Source organism: Dermacentor andersoni, chromosome 6 (genome assembly GCF_023375885.2).
Source record: "Dermacentor andersoni chromosome 6, qqDerAnde1_hic_scaffold, whole genome shotgun sequence".
Classification (NCBI taxonomy): Eukaryota; Metazoa; Arthropoda; class Arachnida; order Ixodida; family Ixodidae; genus Dermacentor; species Dermacentor andersoni.
The window spans coordinates 115574092-115589238 of NC_092819.1; the positions used below are offsets into that span (position 1 = coordinate 115574092).

Genomic DNA, 15147 nt, shown 5'->3' on the forward strand with positions numbered 1-15147 from the left:
GCCAGTACTGTGCCTTATTCTTTCCGATGTATTTTCGTTGCGATTTCATTTGTACGCAATCTATTAAGAGTCGCTCAACGGAAACCTTGTCTGCCGCTTTCTGCGTCTGTCAGCGCATCACACTATTCTCATCTGACGAACACATTGTAACAAGCACGTGACGTCCCCTCCGGCATGATCTTCTTTGGCCTGCCAGGCTCGGTAGGCAACATTCGTCACCGGACCGCAATGAACACAGACGAGCACAGCTACTCGGGCGTCAGTAATCTTCCCAATATAGACGTAAGGGTAAAGAAGCATCCCCTGAAAGGTTGAGAAAAGCTCGACAAGGAGAAAGCAGACGACGAAGCGCATACGACTTCACGCATACAAGGAGAGTGGCAGCACGTATGGAGTGCCTACTTAGTGACGTGGCTTCTTGACCTCAAAAACATTTTTCTCGCTTCAAACAATATTTACTGGAATAAAAATTTCTTTACCGCAAGCCAAGAGCGTGGTGCGTATATTGAGATTTGACACATTTTTGTCTGGAGGACCTTAATGATTAGTCCGGCCTGAATCTCGTAAAAAAGTCGTCTTTTGCCAAATTTGCAGCTATTTCTCTCGAAAAATAGATTTATTAATAATTTCGGCTTATCTTGAGCATACACTGTTGCAACAGGTGAAAATGTAGAAAAATTATTGTAGCTGAAAAGTCGACTCAGTTTATTCAAAGAGTTTATGGAAATTAAACTTTCTTTTTACTAAGCCAAATAGATGTGGAAAATTCTAATATAATAATAATAATAATCTTTATTACATCCAGTCATTATGCATTCAATATGCATTCAAATATAACGTACTTGAAAGAAGGATGCCAGTACAACGCTCTAAAATGAAGTTTTCCTATTGCACCTACTTTCAGATTATAATTAAAAGAATTATATCCAACCAACTTTTGCTTCCAAGAAATTACAAAGATGGCTCACGTGATAACATTTTTCTGACAAAACCTTTCCGGCAGAACTTTATTCACACAAGATCTTTCTGGCCCAAATTGTTTTCAGGAAAATCAACCATAGTTGCTGTTCAGGCGTGGGACGTTTCGTGTGGATTGAGCCTAGGGCAAGATGAATTCCTCCAATACCCTTGCATGAAAAGTTGCATCCGATGATTAGGAAAAAATTCTGAAAATCGTTCAAATGCGTCGAAACGCTCTCTAGTACTAAAACATAAGCGACGCTAATGTTTATTTTAGAGCTTTTGTAATTGACGCTGCAATACAGCGCATTCCATAAAATAATGAGGCTTCAAAAAAGGTGCGTCCCGTGGTGGAATGAGTGATGCAAGAGTGCGCGTAAAGTGCAAACAAAGCCTGGAATTTGTTGCGTCACTCCCCAACGCTAGCAAACCTCATAAAATTAAAGCAAAGCAAATCCGAAAGCAAACGAACGCAGCCTAGTGCTAAAGAAGGAAACCGAACAAAAAAAAAGACCGTAACAAATTCTTATATGAAATAAATGAAAATGTGAAACCGGCGACGAAAATAAATTAGTCGGCAAAATTATTTTTTGCCATTGGTCGATTGTCAAGGCTGCAGCCTTCAAGACCGAGACAACGCTCTTGTACATTTCCAGCGTGTCTTGCTCGGCAAACAATTTAGTTACTACAGAAGCATAAACAGATAGCAGAAAGGCACTGGGCCGTACATCTAGTGAAAAACAAATTATGCAAATCCCACGCACTGTGGGAATCGATGTAAGCGAAGCTTTTGGATGCTTTGATTGATGATAACTAGCGGTGATCTGGACCGCTAAAGTTTAATTTCTTCAACGTTTAGGCTAATACGAGAGTGGTGAGTTGATGTTAAACGTTATCTGCGTGTACCACTGCTGTTTATCTGCGCAGTATACAGAACAAACAGGGAGAGGTGTTTGCTTGAGGCGTTGTTGTGCCCCATATTTTATAACTTCTTAGAGGGTTAAGCGTTGTCATTTGCTCACATGGCGCATCGTATTGTGGCAGAAGTATTAATTTTGAATTGGATTATGGGGCTGTACGTTCCAAAACCACACTCGGATTATGAGGCAAGCCGTAGTGGGGGACTCCAGACTAATTTTGACACCGTGATGTTCTTTAACGTGCCCTGAAATCTAAGTGCACGTGCGGTGTCTATTTCGCCTCTTCGAAATGCGGCTGCCGCGATGGGGGTCAAATCCACGACCTCTAGCAATGCCATAGCCGCAAAGCTAACGCGGCGGCCAAGGAAGTGTTGATTTGACGGTCGACCGCTTCCGTATAGTGTCTCCTGGACCCTGTGGTGTGCTTTAATTATTGCGGCTATGCTTCTGCACGCCCTGCCTAAGTTGCCCGCTTGACATATTTGCATGGCGTCTATTTTTCAGAAATAGCAGCAAAGTGCTGTACGTATCTTGAACTTAAGCTTATCCTGTTTCCCCGCAACCGCTGTCGTATAGTAATGGGGTTTCCTTGGCTTCTCACGTCACTTTACCCATCTCTTATATTGGAACTGCTTCTTCTCCTATATACATTTCTATCTGCGTCCCCTCTGGCCTCCCACGTTAATAGAAAGGGAAGCGCTGGAGTTTCTGCAATGCTTCTGAAGGGAGTCACGGATAATTACAGCTGTCAAGCGGCTAATGTTGCGACGGCCAGGGAACTCCAGAGGGCATTGTGCACATTCGACGTTCCAGGACTTACTTTTGGAAATGCGGTTGTTTGCTTTAAATCAGGGGTACAATCAGGACTCGACAGGAACCAAAGGTCAGTGGGTCGCCTCGCATTATTCATTATTATATTTATTTATCAATACTGCAATTCTCACGGGGGATTTTAGCAGGGTGGGGAACAATACATATGTAAAAAACACTATAGCATAGGCAACGAAAACAATACAAATCAGGTCACAAGAGTTTGAACATATCAGTGGCACAGGAAGATAACAAATTTTTACTCAATACTTGAAACAAACGCCGAAAGTGATTATTTTAAAGCTTGGTCATTGGTTAGATGATTCCATTCAACCAGTGTTCGGGGAAAGAAGGAATACTTAAAACAATTATTACGTGTACTAAATGGGGTTATTGTTCATCTATGTCGCTGCCTAGTAGCATAACCAGATGAAAATGTAATTATTCCCGTGAGATCTGTTTGATAATGACCGTTAATAAGTTGATAGAGGAATTTTAGTCGTGATACACGATTTCTTTGCATTAATGGTGGCAGCTTTGCTTTTGTTACGAGGTTAAGAGGCTTTTGTTATTGGGCGATCATGGGAAGACTACAAATGAAGCTGTGCAGGGTGATATGGGCTGGACTAATTTTGAAGTGAGGGAAGCTCGCAGTAAAATTGAGTATGAAGAACGGCTGAGGAATATAATATAAAGTAATTGGGCTGGGAGAGTGTTCAGGTATCTGTACAGGAAAAACATTGATTCACAGTCGAGGAAAAGAACTAGAAAGCTTATCAGCAAGTATGCGGCCTGTGGGGTGGGCAACACAGCAACAAAGAAGGTCAAGCGGAAAGTCAGAGAGGCTGAAATATTCTCATGGGTGGCGGCAATGGAAAATTAATCTGCCATGAGTAACTACTTAAGAGGAAAAGCCGAAATCGGGAAAGAAACAATTTATGATAACTCAAAGTGAAGCTCATTACTTTTCGAAGCGAGATCGGGATGCCTTAGAACACGAACCTATAAAGCGAGATATAAGAAGGAAGAAGCATGTGCTTGCTGCGGTAAAGCTAGGAAAACTATGGAGCATGTTTTATCAGAATGTTAAGACGTCTAGCCAGCGGTCGATTTAGGCACCACTGTCCTCCTTGAAGCGTTTGGGTTCTGCGGGAGCAGAGGAAAAATAAACATGTCCGCAATAGGCATTAGTAAGAGGCGATTGGAGGATTGGTGGAAGAAGAGTAGGGAAACGACAAAAAATGAAGACTTACAAAAGCACAGTTCGCAATAGGGGATCAGCAGATGTGGGTGTGGTAGTTCATAGTTTTTTTTCTTTTTTGTTGTTTAGCCTAGGTAGGACATTAGGCAGTATAATAGCAAGAGCTTGGTGGAGCAACCCACCGCCCCGTTTCAAAGGGGGCGCTCATAACGTCCATTCATCCATCCAGAGCAGACAACGTCAAGGCCGTTGTGCATAGCACCGTATTCTGTTGAAGCACTAGCTATAATGCATTTTATAATGCAAAAAAAAAAAATTATATTGCGAGGTACAAGTGCATTACATTTACAAAGTGCTATTGTACCTGGTTCTGTGATTGATTGAGCTGTAATAATAATTAGGTTAAACTTGATTTAATATCTTTTTATGGAGCAGCAGTACGCCATTGCACTTACATGTATCTAACGTCGCGGCAAGTTTGTGTGAATGAGGCACTTTTTCTCATTGCAAAATTGTGATTAATTGCCCAACCTACTGACCACGATTCATGCTAATGGCATCGCTTCCGGCTCACTTCATTTTTTTAGAAGTGGAAGCCGCAAAAACAACCGAACTGCGCATCTATTCCAAGGTTCACGTGCAATTCTTTCTCAGCCTCTATTTCATTGTTAATGCAGGTCTGTCATTTTATATGCGCTCAACATGCGCTTATTTTCCAGCTCAGTTACCGCCTACGAGTACAGCACAGTGTTAATGCGCCAAAAGAAAGAAGTGCAAACATGCTGACGCACATCAAACGTTATTACCTCATCAGGCTTGTTCGACTTCCTATTTCAGGCGTCACTTAAAGCTTTGGCTGTTTCCGGGAGAGTGGCCTCACAAAGAATGTCTTCGCCATGTCATTCTTGTCTGTTACAGACAATGCATAATTGGTGAATATCGGCCTAAAATAGTTCGTGCACAAATTCTTCAAGAGCTGTAGGTGGTGCTCAGGGCAAGTACACTTTAAAACTCCACAGTCTGGCAGTACGTATACAGCATTCTCGGCGGCTTCTTGCAGTGGCTTTGCAAGGTTCCTTCTCTTGCTCAGGATCACCTCAGCCTACATGTTCAAGGCTCGCAGCACGCGTACAAGTTGACTTGAAGGGAGCCCTCCTCTGTCCTGATGTTGGATCAGACTGTCGCTTAGTGAAGAAGATGGCTTCGACACAATTAAGCGAAATACAACTGCTCCAGTCAATCTGTTCTTGAACGACACGAGACAGTGGCGGTGACTTCGTCCACTTTGGCACTGTCGGCAAGGCTGCCTGCGGTCAGCAGATTGGAAGCAGACGCGGCCGGGGCGGCAGGCGCACTGCAACGAACTGCAGCTTCCCGTTTCCGCATGGCAGAGTCGCTCTGCCGTTTGTTTGCAGCCGGCTGCATGTCCTCCGGGTATTCGTCGAAGACGCTGGGAGTACCACCCGTTCTCCCCCTTTTAACTTGCGAGTTATGCATCTTTCATTGTAGTTCGTAGTGATGAAGTACCGTCTGCAAACTACCCAATAACGTGACGTTGTATTCGGTACCCAGTCCTTCAACACAAGAAGTTGTGTGCTTCTTAAGCCCTCATACTCAATGCACACAGCCGGGAATGTTCATGCACTTGCACGCAAGATTACGTTGACCCAGTGGAATTAAGTAGGTAGACTCTAAAGAAGAGCGCTTTTATTTCCTGGATACTCACGTAGAACTCCACCTACCACATGGCTAACGACGCCGGCAGGTAACTCTAATTGGTCATCTATGACTGGCAGTAGCTTTTACCAATGCGCAATCCTAATTCATCGGAATGGTCAGAAGTCCAGATAGTGAAGTTTTTGGGTGCAAAGAGGCGATAGCGCACTTTCTGTGTGACTGTCGTTGTTTAAACGCACAAAGTGATGAACCCCACGCTCGACAAGACTGACAACCGTCCCTTTAGAGAAGCCGAAATTCTTGGGCCCTGGTCCCTGCCGTCGGCATGAATGTTTTTTTTGTGCTTTTAAAAGAAACTGGACTCATTGGGAAAACAACTGAATGTGCGAAATGATGCGTTCCGTTTCATTTTTTTTTACTTTATATTTTCTGCCCTTACCCCATTCCCCTGTGTAAAGTACCCAACAGGTACTTACTGAGGTTAAACTTTACGCCTTTCACCTCTTTCCTTCCTTCCTTCCTGAGTCCTCATTCTATATTTACTTGCATATGACCCCACAGGGGCGTCTGCGTCAGCAGGCGTTTGGTTTGTTGCGACACCACGTACCCTAGCACACGAGGGTCGGACCCTCCCGCGTGTAGCCGTGCGCGGCTTCGCCGTGTCTTAAGAAAGGAGGATCCTGGAGATTGAGCCGATGCTGGGTGTCTGGACCTTTAAGGCCCCCGGCGGAGGCAACACACCTCTTTGGCCTCTGCTTCACATAGACGGCACCTGCAGACTGACCCACCTGGAGGAAATCGGCAGTCGCCTTTTCCTTTCCCTTTATTCAATCTTTTGCTTTCCCTCACGCTGGCTCTTCTTTCCTGTCTTCTTATCACTTCTTATCACTTTCGAATTTCAAGGCGGCAAGGGTTAACCTGCTGCATGTATCCAGCCTTGGGCATTTTATATTAGGTTACAGTAGCTACGTACAGCTGGCGTCTGCGTTTCCTCCCGGACTCGTGGTGTCCCCTTGTTGGGCTCGGTGGTGGGCGGCTGGCGTAGCCACCGAAATTAAATGATTCTGCATGGCTAAGACGTCATTCCCCCCCCCCCCCTCCCATTTCCGATCGTCCTCTTTCAAAAAGAGGGCGCACCGAAGAAACCGTTCAGCTATTCAGCCAGCGTAAAGAAACTTTTCCGCGCTTTCATGTAATACACAGTCAAGGTCCCGAAAAGTCAGTCAGAACTATCTAACCTTTCATCGTAGCTAAATGACTTACCGACACACTAGGTGCTGGCTACAAAGTGACAAAAATGATCAATGGCGACCTTCTTGAGGTCCACGACACTCGACAGCATGGCAAACGCTCCAATCTCGTAGCATTCCTTAATGTGGCAATCACCGTTACCCACCACCGATCACTGAACACGTGCAAAGGAGTCACCTCTGATGAGAGAGAGAGATAGAAACTTTTATTGACAAATGATTTACGTGCAGTGGTCGGAGACCCTTTAGTCCAAGGCCCTGCTGGCCTCGGCCGCCCGCTTGACCTGTCTTATGGACTGTTGTCCCGCCAGGTCTGAGCTGGTTAGCTGTGCCTGCCATTGCTCCATGGTGTGGCGTGTTTTATCAAACGGGTGTGATTCACAATCCCAAGTAATGTGTTGTAGTGTTGGTATGCCTCCGCGCCACGGGCAGTCGGGCCTGTAGCGAGTGGGGAACACGGCATTCTGTAATTTAAGGTGGGGGAATACCCCAGTCTGAATTTTGCGCCAGCTGGCGGCTTCCTCTCCACTGAGTTGTGGGTGAGGGGGAGGGTATTTTTTTCTGGTTGCACACTGATGAGCGAGAATCTCCCGGGCATTCGTTGGATTGGGGTCATTACAGTGACTACCTGGGACCGTCCCAGTCGAGTCGGCCCGGTTAATAATACCTCGGGCTAGCGAATCGGCCAGTTCGTTCCCCTCAAGGCCTGTATGACCTGGACACCATAGGATCCAGTGGTGATGGGCGAATTTCGTCGGTAGACAGGAAGATCTATTGAGCCTAAGCGAGGAAGAGCTCCTGGAGGGCTTGAAAGAACACAATGTGATTCAGGTGCCAAATAATAAATATCAAGCGAGACAACCAAGATATTCCAACTAAACGTCTAATCCTTACCTTTACATCGAGCGTGCTACCAGAAACCCTAGAAACGGGATATACCAAAATTAGTCAGGCCTTACATCACTAACCCCCGAAGATGCTTCAAGTGTCAGAGATATGGCCATGGTTAGCAAAGCTGACGTGGCCGACTTACCTGTGCAAAGTGTGGCGAACACGAACACGTATCCAGCAACCTTAATGGCACACTCCACTGTTCCAACTGTGACGGTGGACACGCAGCATACTCTCGAACCTGCCACGCATGGAAAAAAGAAAAAAACATAATCACAATGAATATCAAAGAAAACGTCTCATTTCAAGAAGCGCGGAAACGTGTTTCATTTTTCCATACCTCAGGGTATGCTGGTGCGGTGCGCAAGCGGGCAGCGTCGCAGCAGACTCCGGCTCCGGCCCAGCCCACAATGGGTGTGGTTGCGGCCTTGCCACCAGCCCCCCTGGCGTCAGCAGCCAGCGCTGCTGCGCCGTGCCTGAAGGAGGGCCCATCGACTTCTGGGTTGGTGGTCTCCAAGGCCCTGCTTTTCGAGGCAAGGCCTAGGGTGAAAACACCCCGCTCGTTTGAGCGGAAGTCCAGCGGCTCCCAAGAGTCGATGGGCACAACCCCGGGCCAGAAAGCACATCCAGCACCTCCGGAGCGGCGCGAGTCTCGCGACCGCTCCAAAAAAGGCAAAACCCGTACCATAATCACAGGGCCTGAAAAGGCTCCGTGAGTTGTTTCTCTAACTTGACTCCTCTTGACACACAAGATAAAAACACGAACAATATGGCTACACAAATAATGCACTGGAACGTTAGCGGTCTTGTCCACAACCTAGATAACATTAAAGAACTCTTACACAAACATAACCCAAAAGTGCTGCGTGTTCAGCAGACACATCTTAAATGTACACAAACATTCTTTGTCAGTACGCCATCTACCGCAAAGACCGCAACGAGGCGAACACCTCGTCTGGCGGTGTAGCAATAGTTGTGGACAAGTCCGTAGCTTATCACCATGTCGCCCTTCAGACGCCCCTTGAGGCAGTGTAAATTCGGGCAATCCTTTTTAATAAACTGATCACTGTTTGTTGCTTATACATACAACCTAACTTTCATCTGAAAAGAAGTGATTTTTATAACCTAATTGACCAGCTTCCGGGCCCTTACATACCCACAGGCGATTTTAATGCCCACCACACCATGTGGGGAGACTCGCGATATGACGCGAGAGGCCGTTTCATTGAAAATTTTCTTGTGAACTCCGGTGCATGCCTCTTCAAGAAGGAGCCAACGTATTGTAATATTCATAATAATTCATATTCACCTATAGACCTGTCTATTGGCTCGGCTTCAATTTTCGCGGACTTGCAATGGCATGTAATCAAAAATCCCTATGGAAATGACCACTTGCCTGTAATGTTAAATTGAATACGTCAGCACGCATGCCCCCCACATACCCCTCGGTGGAAACTAGTCTCCGTCGAATGGATTTATTTTGAAGAATCAACTTGCTTATCACGAGATCTTATCACTGATTTTAACATAGACAATGCAGTAGCATGTTTTACTTGTTTTATAATCAACGCAGCTGAAGTCTATTCCCCAAACACAAGGTCTCTCTTGTAAAAGACGGGTGCCAGTGCAGACTGGCACGAAAGAAACAAAACAAAGCGTGGGGTTTGCTGCGTCGCTCCCCGACTGCAGAAAACCTCATAAAATTTAAACTGGCAAAATCGCAAGGAAGGGGCACGCGGAGACAGGCAAGGAGGGCTAGCTGGAAGAAGTTTCTCTCGGGCATCACTTCCTACACCCAAGAGTTCAGAGTATGGAATAGCGTAAGAAAGATAAAGGGGCAACAAATCCACCCTCTGCTCTTAGTGGACGACCAAGGGACTACCTCGGAGGACCAGGTGAACGCTCTGGGCGAACACTTCGAACATGTATCAAGCTCCACACATTGCACAATATCATTCCTCAAGTATAAATAATTCGCTGTACGTAAGACACTTGATCGTAAATGCCGTCCGGATGAACCATATAACCGTCCTTTTAATATTGCCCAGCTTAAAGCTGCATTGAGCACACGTAGAAGCTCTGCACCGGGAGCTGATAGAATCGTCTATGACACGATTAAGAACTTACACGAAGACACACAAATGACACTTCTGGCACTTCTCAACTCTATCTGGGCTGCCGGATACCTCCTACACTCTTAGGCAAAGTTACACCCTTTGGCTTGCCCCTTCTGCCACACAACCATAATCGTTATCTGCCTTGATGCGTTTCCTTTCTTTAACGCTGCGAGCCCGGAAGTTTCCATTAATGAACGGCACGCGCGTAATCAGAAGGGGCACTCCAAAGGGTGTAAACTGTTCTATGCTGATAACGCGCGTGCCGTTCGTTACTGGAAAGTTCCGGGCTCGCAGCGTTAAAGAAAGGAAACGCATCAAGGTAGATAACAATTGTTGTGCGGCAGAAGGGGCAAGCCAAAGGGTGTAACTTTGCCTAAGAGTGTACCCTCATAGAAGCAAGCTATTGTTATTCCCGTCTTGAAGCTGGGTAAAGACCCTTTCTTGGTGCCAAGTTATCGCCCGATAGCTCTTACAAGTTGTCTTTGTAAGCTATTTGAAAAAAATGATTAATCGTAGACTAATACATTCCCTTGAACTGAACAGTATGCTTGATCCCTATCAGTGTGGCTTCAAAGAAGGGCGGTCCACAACTGATCATCTTGTACGCATTGAAGGAAATATCCACGATGCATTTGTACTTAAACAGTTCTTCTTATCGATATTCCTCGATATGGAGAAGGCGTATGACACAACGTGGCGATACGGGATCTTGCGAGACTTGTTGGGGGTGGGCATTCCTGGAAATATGCTAAACATACTAGAAAGCTATATGTCCAAACGTACCTTCCGCGTGAAAATCGGCAATGTATTGTCGCGACCTTTTATACAAGAAACTGGTGTACCCCCAGGAGGTGTGCTTAGCTGCACGCTCTTTATCGTGAAATTGAGCACGCTTCGGGCTTCATTACCGCCAGCCATTTTTTATTCTGTTTACGCAGATGACATGCAAATAGGTTTCGAATCCTGCAACCTTGCAGTGTGTGAGAGGCAAGTACAACAGGGCTTGAACACAGTGTTCAAATGGGCAGACGAAAACGGATTTAAAGTGAACCCGAACAAAAATTCTTGTGTGCTTTTCACAAGAGAGGGCTCATTGCAGATCCCAATATTGAAATGTATGGCCAGCAAATCCCTGTGAACAAAGAGCGCAAGTTCTTAGGCATCATACTTCATTCTAAACTAACATTTAGTCCACACATAAAGTACCTCAAGGTGAAATGCTTAAAAACAATGAACTTACTGAAAATGTTATCCCATACAACATGGGGCAGCGACAGAAATTGTTTGGTGAATTTTTACAAGAGCCTCATTCGATCACGGTTGTACTACGGTGCCGTGATCTATCATTCTGCCACCCCGAGCGCGCTAAATTTGCTAGATGTGGTCCACCATCTAGGAATCCGACTGGCCACAGGCGCTTTCAGAACAAGTCCCATTCAAAGTTTGTATGTAGAATCAAATGAGTGGTCACTTCATCTGCAGAGAACATACATCAGCCAAACATATTTTCTGAAAGTCCACTCTAATCCTCAACATCCGTGTTTTAATACCGTTAACGATATGACATATGCTACACTCTTTCGTAATCGTCTCTGTGTGAGACAGCCCTTTTAACTTCGTGTGAGGGAGCTTAGTGTTGAAATGGATGTGCCAATCCGCAAACATCGTTTAATGCCTCCAGCTAAGCTGCTACCGCCTTGGGAGTGGCAGCTGGTACAATGTGATATCTTTCCTACAAGTTACAAAGCACGCCCCAGATATCGAAATCCGAATGCATTTCCTGGAACTCCAGTACAAGTACGCCTGCACCGAGGTCAACACAGACGCATCGAAATCACGCGAGCGGGTGTCCTATGCAACCGTTGGTCCATCCTTCTCGGAATCCGATGTACTGCATCCGGAAACAAGCATCTTTACGGCTGAGGCCTACGTACTATTGTCGGCTGTGCAGCATATAAGGAAAACAAAACTAAAGAAATCTGTTATATATACAGACTCTCCAAGTGCTGTGAAGGCCTCAGTGTCATTTCGTAAGCACGAAAATCCTGTAATCAATGAACTATATTCCGTCCTATGTAAAGCGTATATATGTAACCAGCATGTCATCATATGCTGGGTGCCGGGTCATAGGGGCATCGAAGGTAACGTTCTGGCGGACTAGATGGCCACATTAGTTGCATCGTATTCTGTTCATCCTACCGCTGCAGTACCTATCACAGATTTGAGGCCCTTCTTGCGCAGGAAACTGCGAAACTTTTCGCAACGCTTGTGGGACCGGGAAACAAATAATAAGCTGCGCGTAATAAAGCCACAATTAGGGTTCTGGCCTTCAGCAATAAAATCACGCCGAACAGATGTCCTATTCTGTCGTCTCAGAACAGGACACACATTTGACACCCATAACTTTTTACTCACCGGAAATGACCCTCCAACCTGTGGCAGATGCGGGGAGAGGCTTACCGTGCTCCACGTCCCCCTGGAGTGTCGGGAAGCCGAATCTTAGAGGGGACATTTTTCCTTAGTATACCGGCAACACATTCCTCTTCATGCTGTAATGTTCCTCGGTCCAGAACCGCTTTTTAGTACAAACACAGTCCTACGTTTCCTCAGAGATGTTGTCCTACACGTTATTAGTCGCATACATTCGTAGCGCTTCCTCTCTCGAGAGGATGCCGCTGTTGTAGTCATACTGTGTAGCGCATGCCTCCAGGCGCTTGTGTTTCAAGGGCTCTTGCGTGGCAGTAGTGCTCCAGGTAATTTTATCATCTCACGTATCTTTTAAATTGCATCATTCTCTCACGATGGATTTTAATGCTCATGGAACATGTCATTATCATCGACATAAGCTTCTAACAGATAGATTTTACGCACTCTAGAGCGACTATTTTTAAGGCCCCTTTACAGCCACGTCACATCAACTTCATTGAACTCATAACTACACTGCGAATTCATCAACACTGGCTTGGCGGTCTTTGGCCATACCTGGTCCTTGCGCCAATAAACACCACAAATTCCTTTATTCATTCATACTTACATATGAGTACTTTTCAGCGCTGCCTTTTATTCAGTCGCTTTTTCACACACTGTTAACTATTTAGAAAGGTTTTTTGTGACATGCTGTCCTTTAATCTTCACTGGGAGCATGTTGCAGCTCGTTAAGGGTTGTCAGTGTATTTTTGTATTTATTGCAATTCAGGCTTGTTGATAACTGAACTTTTGTGTACAAGCTTAGGTTAGTCAACTGCTAAATATGGCGTGTCTGTTTGATTTTTAGCATCTCGTATAAACTGAAATCAATCATCTGCGTCTTCACAAGAATCGTCGCTGACATCGCCTATGGAACATCTTATCACGATGATTCTCTGTATGCATGAGATACCTTGAAATGATTTCTGTAGCAATGCACTAGACGGTTTATATAAGCATTACTTTTCTGATGTCTTCAACATTCCAAATATAAAACGATACATGCGTAAAGTTCAACAATTTTATATTCCCAGGAAATAGATACTAATTACGGATAGAAAACTTGCGCTTTTTATGTACCATATAACTTTATTAGATAAATTCTGGATACGACACTACCTGGCATAAGAGCAACTAAGACGTACATAAGGTTATAGGTCACAACGAACCATTAACACAGATCCGTCCTTTCAAATGAGCACTAATATCGCGTGAATTTGTTATTGTGTAATGTTTATTGTGAAAGGCTGTGAAATACCTACCTACACATCTTGACAAAAAATGGCATTAAGGAGATCGATCTTGAGATTGATGCATACCGGTGCATCTCCATGGGACCCAAATTCACCTCAAAGAATCATTAAGGAGCATGCCATACCGAGCATTGAACTCCAAGTGATTCAAGTTGGCGTGATGATTGTTTTTGAACCCCGTTCCCGCAGCGCAGAAGCCCGGTGCTCCAGCAATTTGACCATGGACTACCAATGACAAAAACTAGAGAGAGGTTTGACGAAGACGTAGACATACCGTGAACTGTTTGAAATTCCCAAAGAATGATAATAGCACCAATAAAAAGCAAGTAGAATACAGGAAGCAATATTTGTGCTTCTGCACATTCACAATCTTTTGCGACGCAGATAAAGCTGGAGCTGCCCCCAAGAAGAATGAAGCCGTCAGGGAAAGCGATGCATACAACGTCGTCCTCCGCAGCAAGCTGGGATCGCACTCCATCGTACTAGGCGCCGAAGTTAAAGCGGTGGACCCCTCTGTTAAATGCAAGCCGGGTTCTACGGCTGGATACGTGGAGTTCAAGACATGTGGCGACAACTTCAAGAAGGCCCAGCGGTATAAGTTCTACAGGTGGGTGCTAAACAAACGAACTCAACGCAGGTGGGTGGTGTTATCCTTCTTAAAATCGTTAAACAGGTCGCGTGAGCTTGTGAGCGACTCTGCACTATCGTTAAGCACTTGTTTTCGGAAACAAGTTTCGCAGAAGTTAGAGCAGTGGAATAAATACCAGGATGTCTAAAACTTGCAGAACCGACTCAATGTGGAAGAATCGTGAACCTTCGCATGCTTTCACTCCCACGCACAGCATGCGGTGCGCAGTGACCATTTTATCCCTTTGAACATTAATGGTGCCTCACAGTGACGCCGATTGTTGCCATTTAATTGATATCACAACAGAAGTAATAATTTACCCCGAATTGTGTAAAGTGATACCAGATAAAGATTACTCAACTCTGAAAAATAACGTTAGTGGTTTTATCGGTCGCATGAATTGCAGTACACATTCGGTAACCAATAAATTTACAGGCATAACACGCGCGCACGGGCAATTATGAACAGATCTCACTCAATGAGCGCGCACTCTATCATTTCAGCACTGTGTCGTGCGCGCGTGTTATGCCTGTAAATGTATTGGTAACCGAATGTGTACTACAATTCATGCGACCGATGCTCCCCTCTGTCTGCGCTCTTTATCCTGTCAGCACTGTCGTAAAGAGCGCAGACAGAGGGGAGCGAACACTTCGCGCTGGTCGTCGCTGCGAAACTTCTCTGAAACTTGAGATTACACTAGGCGCGCTGAAAGACAGGCCGTGATGCCGTCAGCTATCTCGACTCGCCCAGCTTTGCCCCACACCAGATTACCTTGAGACAGGCAACATTGGCCCCACTGTGCAGGCGCCGCAGCCAGCGCAGCCCTGGCCGGGGACAAAGAGGAGACGCGAGCTCGTCTGCATCCTCCTCCTACTTAATGCGCGCTTCGTCACCGCGCCGCTCCTTTCAGCCCTTGCGTGCATCAAACCACCCGTCATTTCGGCTCACCTTTGTGGGTTCTTAAGGTCTCACAG

General features: G+C 45.5%; 1 protein-coding gene across 1 annotated transcript in view; it reads left to right on the forward strand.

The window, feature by feature from the left end:
• Nucleotides 1-15147, forward strand: part of LOC129382421 (decapping and exoribonuclease protein-like) — an 80806-nt gene that overhangs the window by 47266 nt on the left and 18393 nt on the right. The window contains exon 3 of the mRNA XM_055066312.2: nt 13930-14152. Within this exon, the coding sequence (XP_054922287.1) occupies nt 13930-14152 (223 nt within the window). The remainder of the gene's footprint in view (nt 1-13929; nt 14153-15147) is intronic.